This window comes from Mesoplodon densirostris, chromosome 18 (assembly GCF_025265405.1).
Source record: "Mesoplodon densirostris isolate mMesDen1 chromosome 18, mMesDen1 primary haplotype, whole genome shotgun sequence".
NCBI lineage: Eukaryota > Metazoa > Chordata > Mammalia > Artiodactyla > Ziphiidae > Mesoplodon > Mesoplodon densirostris.
The window spans coordinates 50,882,116-50,892,473 of NC_082678.1; the positions used below are offsets into that span (position 1 = coordinate 50,882,116).

The 10,358-nt window shown below is 44.4% G+C and overlaps 1 protein-coding gene across 1 annotated transcript; it reads left to right on the plus strand.

Moving 5' to 3' along the window:
• Positions 1-6: 6 nt before the first annotated feature.
• RSKR (ribosomal protein S6 kinase related) lies at positions 7-5,228 on the plus strand. The gene is given in 14 exon segments (XM_060080363.1): positions 7-313; positions 683-703; positions 705-837; positions 840-943; positions 1,039-1,122; positions 1,255-1,323; positions 1,668-1,737; positions 1,968-2,072; positions 2,252-2,292; positions 2,548-2,575; positions 2,686-2,775; positions 2,863-2,951; positions 3,078-3,188; positions 3,627-5,228. Coding segments are annotated over 14 exon segments (1,221 nt in total). The 5' UTR covers positions 7-256; the 3' UTR covers positions 3,846-5,228.
• The last annotated feature ends 5,130 nt before the right edge of the window (positions 5,229-10,358 follow it).

Sequence of the window (10,358 nt, forward strand, 5' to 3'; positions counted from 1 at the left end):
CTTCCCAGCTCTGATGTGACATTGGTCCCATGCTGATAGGTCTCTGCACATTTTAGTCCTGGCTATAAGCCATTCTTAACCAGGGGCGATAGCCTTTGGGGATAAGGGTGAAGTTTGGCTGCATCATTTGCATCTCTAGTCATGAACAACAAGGGGAAGAGGCGGGGCTCATGTGTAATGCAGCATCAGGGGAGGAACTGCTTATGTAACTGGGGCAGCAGATTTTGCAGGAGAGAGGAGGCGCGGAGGCTTGGGGATGGGAGCAGTGAGTTGTCGGAAGGGGCAACGTGCCCAGATGGCTGCTCCTCATAAGGTAGGGTGTGGGGCTCTGGCAGCTTGTTTAGGGGAGGTGAAAGGCAGGAGCTTGAGGCCTGGGAACTGGTAATAACCGTGTTGTCCACTGTGGGGGTGGGGCAGGGAGGCATTACCATCAAAGTATTTATGGTAGGTGCAGTACTGAATCTCTGATGCCTTATCGGGAAAATATCCAAATATTACTCTCCTAGAGGATTTTAATTGTGTGCAGGAAATCCAGACCTTGGCCTGAAGCAAGGGCAGTAGCAATTTTGCCTGGGGTTCAAATTTACATACCTAGGGTTGAGATTTGAGGGAGTGCCTGCTAAATGGGCAGAGCCTGTAGTGCCCCAGGGGCAGCAGGTTTAGTGGCTCCCTTGGTTCTCAGCAGGGTGGCAACATCCGGGGCCCCTGGGTCCCCCTGGGTCCGAGGCTAGAAGAGCCTCTGGCCAGGTGTGGGGACCACCAGGTCAGGTCTGAAGGAGTTGCTGTGGGGACTACAGGGACATCAGTTCCTGCACCAGGAGCCCCTGGAGCCAGCCCCACGCTAGTAGAGAAGCCTCTGCCTGAGTGGCCAGTGCCTCAGTTCATCAACCTCTTTCTGCCGGAGTTTCCTATTAGGCCCCTTAGGGGGCATCAGCAGCTGAAGGTATGTCAGTGGAATCCCTGGAAGGGATCTCAGTCTTGGGGAGAAATCTAGAAACAATCGGTCTCAACTGCCCTGTTCTCCACTTCTCTGTACAGATTTTAGGCCTTGTGGCTAAAGGCTCCTTTGGAACTGTCCTCAAGGTGCTAGATTGTGGCCAGAAAGCAGTATTTGTGGTGAAGGTAGGGACCTAGATACTCTTCCACATTATTCTCTAGTCCCTGCCTCCAATCTTTATTCCAGAAAGGTTGGGAGGAATAAACAATTTAATACACTATTCCTCACTAGGAGTCATCACTCCTCTCCTTTTATAGGTGGTGCCCAAGGTAAAGGTCCTACAGAGGGACAACCTGAGGCAGTGCAAAGAGGAGGTCAGCATCCAGGTATGCACAGAGCCCTGGAAAGGATCCTAGGAAGAACCAAACCACCGGCGGAGAAAGTACCTTTCTTGTCCAACTGTACTGCTTTTCCTGACTCTCACCCCTCCCTCTGCTTCAACCAAGAGATCCCAGGAAAAGTAGCTATCAGCAGAGTAATTCTAGGTCCTGCCAGGGAAATCTCTCCAGCACGTCCAGTGTGTTCCTTAGTACTGGGATTACCAGGCAGGCAACCTGTCCTGAGAGGTGGGACAACAGCTTCCTTTCTGCACAACTAGGTAAATCCTGACTTCTTGGCTGCCTTGATCCTCAATGACCCTGATCCTAACTTCCTGTTTTCTTGTCCATAGCGACAGATCAACCATCCTTTTGTACACAGTTTGGGGGAGAGCTGGCAGGGAAAACGGCACCTCTACATGAGTGAGTGACTGGGTTCTCTCCTCATTCCCAGGGGTCCTTCTACCATACTCCCCACCTGAGATTACCCATCCCTTTGGCTTGTTCTGCCTTTGCTCTGTTCCCCTCTTCATAGTACTCTCTCCCAGAGAGAGGGGACAGCAGGTGGCATCGGTTTGGGCAGGAGGCATACGATGCCTTGAGCCCAGGCATAGTGGCCCCCAAATACTGCCTAGATTTCTGGTACTTTGCAGTGTGTAGCTACTGCAGCACAGATCTGTACTCCCTGTGGTCCGCTGTTGGCTGCTTTAGTGAGGCTTCCATCCGCCTCTTTGCTGCTGAGCTGATCCTGGTGCTGTGTAAGTGAAACAGGAGTGGTAATAGAAATGAGGGAAGAAGTAAGCAGGGAGGGAGGCAGAAGAGAATTGATACTAACTATGGAGGTCAAAGAACAGGGATAGGAATGGGGTGGGAGCTATCAGGGAAATTGGAAGGACAGGAGAGCTTCAGCGCACCCCATGCTTGCTGTCATCCACAGGCTATCTCCATGACTTCGGCATCATCCATCGAGATGTGAAGGTAGTTAAATGCTTTTTCTTTTTGTTTAAGGAGGGACTTCAGTAAGATGTTCCAACAGGTCCAAGAAGGTGGGAGGAGCTGCTGAGAACAGTTGACCTTGGGGCCCTCATGGGTGTTGAGGATTTGGGCAAGGGCCCTCCAAGTATAGACTTGGATGCTGAGCTAGGGCATCTTCTTCAGCTGGGGGGTATAGTATACATGATAAAGGGGACTGAAAGGAAGAGGATGAATAACTTCTCACCTGTGATTTTTCAGATGGAGAATATCCTTCTGGATGAACGAGGTAAGTCCTTTTCTTTTCCTAGTCCGAGAATGAGAGGTACCTCAGTTTGGAAGTAAGTCATGGCTGATGAGGGTTGGAACAGAGTGGTGCTGATGGCTTGTTTTTCACAGGCCATCTGAAACTGACAGACTTTGGCCTGTCCCGCCACCTGCCCCAAGGAACCCGAGCCTATACTATCTGTGGCACTCTTCAGTACATGGGTGAGAGAGAAGCTAAAGCTGGTGGGTAAGCATTGGGCAGGAGGATAGCCAACAGATATCAGTGACAAGTATCTTTCATATCCGTAGCCCCAGAGGTCCTGAGTGGAGGGCCTTACAACCATGCTGCTGATTGGTGGTCCCTGGGTGTCTTGCTTTTCTCTCTGTCAACTGGAAAGGTGAGAGAATGGTAGTGATGTTGGGCAGAGAAGAGAGGAGTTGCCCTGCGGTGGGAAGAAAGAAGACCTTAGGAAGTCTTACCTTATTCTTACTAAGCAATGACACCTTCCCACCCCTTAACTCAGTTCCCAGTGCCCGCAGAGAGAGATCATGTGGCCATGTTGGCAAGTGTGACCCACTATGACTCTGCAGTCCCAGCTTCTCTTAACCAGGGGCTCTCACTCCTGCTCCATGAGGTAAGGGTGGGCATGACTTTCCTTCTTGACTACAAAAACCATTCCCTTCTTCCCCTATCACTGAAGTGATATCTCCCCATTCCTCTGATTAATTATTAAGGGGGGATTCCAACCTGATCAAGTACTACCTCACTACTTGCCTTCTAACCAACACTACAGATTTTATTCCTGAGTTCCTGGTCCTCCGAAGCTCATCCCCATACAGAGCAGGTCACTTCTGAGAGAGTGGGCTAGTGCTGCTCTCTTACCACTACTACTACTTTATTCCTACCTTTGCCGCCAGATTAGCCTGTTTCTCCCACTTTTACATATCCTACTCTTTTGGGTTCTTCTCCCTGCCCTCCACAGATCCATGAACTTCTTTCTCCTTTTCCAGCTTCTCTGTTCAGTCCCTTTCCTATCCCAGTCTCTCATCCTTCATGCTCTATTTCTCTTCAGCTATTATGCCAGAATCCCCTCCACCGTCTACGTTATTTGCATCACTTCCAGGTCCACCCTTTCTTTCGGGGTGTGGCCTTTGACCCAGAGCTCCTACAGAAGCATCCAGTGAACTTTCTCATGGAGACACAAGCTACCCAGCCATCATCGGAGTCCATGTTCTTCAAGGACTTTGACTGTAATCTGGAGTCCTTCCTGGTGCACCCCAGTCTGGCTTGAGCTCCTCTACTGTAGTTGGGGCTCATCTGGGAACCTGAGGACCTCCTCTGCTGCCAATTCAGTGTGACCACCTTGATGATTCAGTTTGTTTTTACTTTGTAGCCTCTTATCATTCTGTTCCTCTAGGTGCTGGACCAGAGTTCACACTGGGCATTCTGCAGTTGGTAGTCACAATGCCCTAGTCCTTACCCCATCATACAACCCATCCCTCAATTCAACATCTCAGATCAGAGTGTGGACCTTTTCCTTTGTTTCATTTCTCCAGTGCTAATACCGTGCAGTTTTTAGCCAGAAGTTTATTCCACTTTTCCTTCTCCTTGTTTCTGTGCCATGTTTCCTTTTGTGAGCAATAACAGCACTTCATGGGTTCCCAAGGTGCTGCTATTTATTTGTCTAATAGGCTTGTCAGAAGCAGTATGAATGTTCTTCAGAGCTCTCAAAAGCTGGTATTTGTTTCAACCCCTAAATATGCAGGTAAAACATATGATCTGGGGGCTCAAAGTCAGTCTAACTTTTAAAAATTTAAGAAGTGAATCTAATAGCTTACTGTGAGGAAGAGAATAAGAAATGAAACATGGGTGGGTTAAATGTCTTCTCTAGGGGGTAATTGGAATAGCTATACACATTTTTTCCAAAACAAAACCTCTTTGAAGGACACAAGGATTCTTAAACTGATCACTTCCCTAGATGGCCCAGGTTTCAGTTGGTGATGGGAAAACCAAGGGATTAAGAGGCGTGATATCAACCTTGAGATTTAAGATCAGAGATGTAACTCAAGAACCTTTTCCTTTAGGAAAATCATCTGGACCTTAAATCTGTATACATTTCTGGCCTTTGTGACTTCTTTTCATTTTTCTTAAACCAACTTCTTAGAAGTTTCATTTTCATTATTCTTCAGTTAAATCTGATCTCTCTTTACAAACCAAAGAGAGTCTGGGAAGTATTCTGAGTACTATTTTTTAATTTTGTCCCTGGATTAAGCCATATTTGCCCTGTACATAGCTGGCATTTTATTGGCCTCTGCAGAACTGCTTTTTCTGAATTGTACTTTGGCAATTCATATGAAAATCCCTATGAAATTTAATTGCTGTGGATACTGCAAAGGGTGTTTATCATTATAATTCATAATGTTCTATATAAGGATGCATGGAAGAAATTTTCTCTGAACCCAGTTATTCTTTTCCTGAATTGCTGGTTGGTTTTTACCTTAAAGACAGTAAATATTCAACTGACTCTATTTTTCTTTTCATATTGATGCTAGACCACTTAGAGCCCAGTTTGTGGCCCACTTCCAGCAAGTGTTTAGGACCTCATGTTATGTTTTGTATGCTAGCCACGTTCTTGGTTCCATCATCTTCCTTTTTGACCTTTACTTTCCTTATTCTCTTCTCATTTTTCTGTTTTAATCCTTTTTTTAAAATCTTACTAGATTATCTCCATCTTTGTAAACCTTTTAGAATGAAGTTGAGATATAAATAAATAAATGAATGTATTCTTGATTCTTTTGATTATCTCACTTGTTTCTCTTTAGAGACTTTTTAGGCTTTATTACATATTTTTAAAGTTGTAGTGACCAGAACTGCCACATTGGATAAAAACCAATACTGGGGGCTTCCCTGGTGGCACAGTGGTTAAGAGTCTGCCTGCCAATGCGAGGGACACAGGTTCGAGCCCTGGCCCGGGAAGATCCCACATGCCGCGGAGCAACTAAGCCCATGCGCCACAACTACTGAGCCTGTGCTCTAGAGCCCGCAAGCCACAACTACTGAGCCCATGTGCCACAACTACTGAAGCCTGCACGCCTAGAGCCCATGCTCCGCAACAAGAGAAGCCACCACAATGAGAAGCCCGTGCACCGCAACAAAGGGTAGCCCCCGCTCACCACAACTAGAGAAAGCCCGTGCACAGCAACGAAGACCCAACACGCCAAAAAATAAATTATTAAAAAAACAAAACAAAAAAAACAATACTGAATACTAGAAATGGGAATCAATGGCTTCTAAAATAGTAGTTAAGAGTATTAGATTGGAATTTAGGAGACCTGGTGCCTTGATCCACCAATAAATATTTCGGTGTCTTTATACAAGTCATTTTAACTCTCTGGACCTAGTTTCCTAATGTATACCACCACTGGTTCTTCATTGTGGGAGACAGGTTTCAGATTTCTGTGATGCTTCTTCAAAGGGCAGATGCAGATGATTTTATGATACTGTGTGTCTGGCCCAGTGTTAATGTTCAGATCGCCCAACATTATATAGCCTCTCTGGTCACAGCAGTATACTGGTTTAAGGTCTTTAGGACATGGTTAACATAATGTCACTAGGGTCCCTTTCCTGGGTCATGTTAGATAGCTTAGAGACCAGGATCATGTAAGTGTCGTTTGAATCATTTCTTATCAAATGAGGGCATTTTTAACATACTCTCTTCAATCAGTGGTGCTTACAGCAGTGTTTCTCAGGGAAGAGTGGAGGCAGTGACAGAAAAATCAAAGTTTCACAAAGTATAATTTGAAAAAGCACTGCCTCCACCCCCCCACCTACCCCAGTTTTGATATGCTCATCCCTGGAAGGCATTCTTTCCTGCTACCCTCCACCCCCATTCAGAATCACCTAAAAATAAATACCTTCTATTTATTCACGTGAAATTCAGTAAAAAAAAATTTGTTTTATATACAACCTGAAATGATCTTTTAAGTTTAGACCTACATTTTTAGTTTTCATTACCTAGAAGAAATCAGATACACTTTTAAGTATGGATGTTTTGCTCTGTACTCCTATCTTTTCTAAGAATTTAAGATTAGTCTTATAAATAACAAGAACCTACTGTATAGCACAGGGAACTATACTGAATGTCTTGTAATCTATAATGGAAAAGAATCTGAAAAAGATTTTGTATATACATATATACACACATATATATATATACCTGAATAACTTAGCCGTACACCTGAAACAACACTGTAAACCAACTATATTTTTTTAAAAAGTCTTAACACCAAACCTTATATTCTTCTTTTAGAAAAGTGTCCTTTTAGTTCTACTCATTGTTTCTTACCTCTAACCTAAGTTACTTTATCATATATTGACCAGTTCATTTGTTCACTTGTTCATTGATTTAACAAACTGGTAATCTCAATTCCTTGGTTTACTTCTTTAAATAGAGTCTTCAATGTAAAAATCTCTTCAAAGCTTTTTTGCAAAATTGAATAGAATCATATTCACTGTATTATTAGCCCCTGTTACAGGCTGAATTGTGCCCCCTCCCCATTGATATGCTGAAATCCTAACCCCTGTACTTCAGAATGTCACGGTATTTGGAGATAGGGTCTTTACAGGTGTAATTAAGTTAAAATGAGGTCTTATGGGTGGGCCCTAATCCATAATCCAATATGATTGGTTTCCTTATAAGGGGGGGTACTTCCCTGGTGGCGCAGTGGTTAAGAATCCGCCTGCCAATGCAGGGGACACGGGTTCGATCCCTGGTCCGGGAAGATCCCACATGCCGCGGAGCAACTAAGCCCGTGCACCACAACTACTAAGCCTGCGCTCTAGAGCTCGCATGCCACAACTACTGAGCCCGCGTGCCACAACTACTGAAGCCTGCGTGCCTAGAGTCCGTGCTCTGCAACGAGAAGCTTCTGCAATGAGAAGCCTGCGCACGGCAATGAAGAGTAGCCCTCGCTCGCCCGCAACCAGAGAAATCCCGTGCGCAGCAACAAAGACCCCAACACAGCCAAAAATAAAAAATTTTTTAATTTAAAAAACTAAAAAAAAAAATACATTTACATAAAACATGAATGAATCAATCAAGATAAGAAATCCAGATGCTTTGAAAGGAAAGATAACATCTTAACCTCATAAAAGTTTTATCTTTGTATAGCCAAAGATACCATTAATAAAGTCAATGGACAAAAAATAGATCTAAAGAAAAATATTTGCAATGTGATGGCAGTTAATGTCCATAATACAGAACTCTTACAAATTAGAAAAGAGAAATAACCTATTTTTTTAAAAAGGACATGGAATATGAAGTGATGAATGAGTTAATTAGATCTATATCGGTTGACTTAGAAAGCTCAATACAAGCCATTGAGTGGGGAAAAAATGCAGAAGTGTAAGAAATGATGCCATTTCTGTAGACGACTCTCAATGCTTACTTCCCCTCCGTGTGTGTGTGTGTGTGTGTATGTGTGTGTGTGTGTGTGTGTGTGTGAGAGAGAGAGAGAGAGAGAGAGAGAGAGAGAATGAAAAAGAAAACCTGGGAGGGAGAGGGGAGTAATGCAAATGTAAAGAGAAGAGGGAAAAAAAGGTACTAGCTCTCAATCCCAGAGACCTCAGTCTGCACGTCAACTAATTTGGGTAAAAAAAAGCGTGTGTAAATAAAAACAAAATCCTTGTGTGTGTGTGTGTATACATATGTTGTTGTTTTTTGGCCGCATGGCTTGTGGGATCTTAGTTCCCTGACCAGGGATCGAACCCCGGGCCCATGACAGTGAAAGCGCCGAGTCCTAGCCACTGGACCACCAGGAAATTCCCTGCATATGTTTTTATAAAGGCATACACACTATTCGTTACCTCAGGCAGGTAGAATGGATGGGGGAGGCTGTGCCTTTAATATGTCTTTGCATTGTATTGTTTCACTTGCTACGACGAGCATCTCTTATTTTTTATAATTTGAAAAACGCCAAATTAAAAATATCATGCAGGGAGTTCCCCAGTGATCGAGTGGTTAGTTAGGATTTGGCACTTTCATCGCCGTGGCCCGAGTGCAATCCCTGGTTGGGGAACTGAGAGCCCGCAAGTCACGGAGCACGGCCTCCCCCCAAAAAAAATTCATGCAAAACACCACCAACAAATTAATTCTGCTTATGTTGCCTATTTACAATAGTATTGTCCCTCTCGTCTACCCTCCATATCCCTCCGAATTTGCTGCTGGAAGCACTATATCTCTTTGGTTACTCACCTGGCATCTGACATACCAACTGCAACAAGGACTAAGCATTCCAAGTCACACTTCATATAATACAAGCTTTTACTACTGGCGCTTAAGAGTTTTCTGTCTTGGTTTTTCTGCCCCTTTCACCCTTGTTTTATTTGCTGGACCTTTTTGATTGACCAGAAGTACATATACCTTGGGATTCCCTCTGCTAAGTCTGGGGGGATCCCAGGCTCAAGTCTGTGTTCTTCTGTTGTCTTTCTCCCAGTTTTCCAGTCAAGCAACTGTTATCTCTAGCGTCTTTAGGTTGCACCATTATGTTTCTAAAGCGGTGTTGTCCAACAGAAATAATGTAAGCCTCATAAGTAATTTAAAATTTGCTAGTAGCCCCATTAAAAATTAGGTAAAGGGGCTTCCCTGGTGGCGCAGTGGTTGAGAGTCCGCCTGCCGATGCAGGGGACACGGGTTCGTGCCCCGGTCCGGGAGGATCCCACATGCCGTGGAGCGGCTGGGCCCGTGGGCCATGGCCGCTGAGCCTGCGCGTCCAGAGCCTGTGCTCAGCAACGGGAGGGGCCACAACAGTGAGAGGCCCGCGTACCGCAAAAAAAAAAAAAAAAAAAGAAAAGAAAAGAAAAAGTAGGTAAAAAGAAACAGATGAAATTAATTTAATGTATTATATTTAACCCAATGTATCTAAAATATCATTTCAACATGCAATCAATATTTTAAAATAAGATATTTTATTCTTTTCTTTTTTCATACGAAGTCTTCGAAATCTAGTTTGTATTTTACACCTATAATACATCTCAATTTGGACTAGCCACATTTGAAGTGCTCAATAGCCACATGTGGCTAGTGGCTATGGTATTGGACAACACAGTTCTAGAAGAGCCCATCCCCTGAGAGCCCCGAAGTTCGTAACATTATAGTTTTTCCTCTTTGGGTTATTGCCTTTTCCAAATTCATTATGACTTAAGAGTGTAAATAAGGTGCCGTGAGCGTTCAAAGGAACATACTTCATCATAAACTGTTAACTCTGAATACTTACCTTTAGGCTGTTTCCAAAAATCAATCCCACCTCCAGTAGCTAATTTCCCACACAGAGGGGTTTCAAGCGACAGGAGAATGCAGTAGTCGGTAGTGTGGGTGGCAATCTTGACTCTGCCATTTACTACCTGGGGGCATTAGGCAAAAGGCATTATCTGTGACTCGGTTCCTACGTCTGTAAAACGGGGATATTTACGGTGCCTACTTCATATGCCCTTTGGGGCATTAAAGGAGTTAAGATATAAAAGGCATTTGGAAGAGCGCCAGGTGCCTAATAAATGTTCAATACTTGTGAGCTATTATTGTTGCAGTAAACTTGTTGCGGACCCTGAGTTAAGTCCCAAGAAAACACCAGAAATTCTGAAGAGGCTAAATGACAGCGCAGGCTGAGGACCACGTCTCAGGCCATCACGGACGCAGGACCTCTGTGCGGACCGATCAGCCTACGTAAAAAAACGCTCCACTCACCTTCCCTTCTAGACCCCCGACCGGCTCCTGCTGGTCAAGGCTGAGGTAGCTGAGGGAAACCTA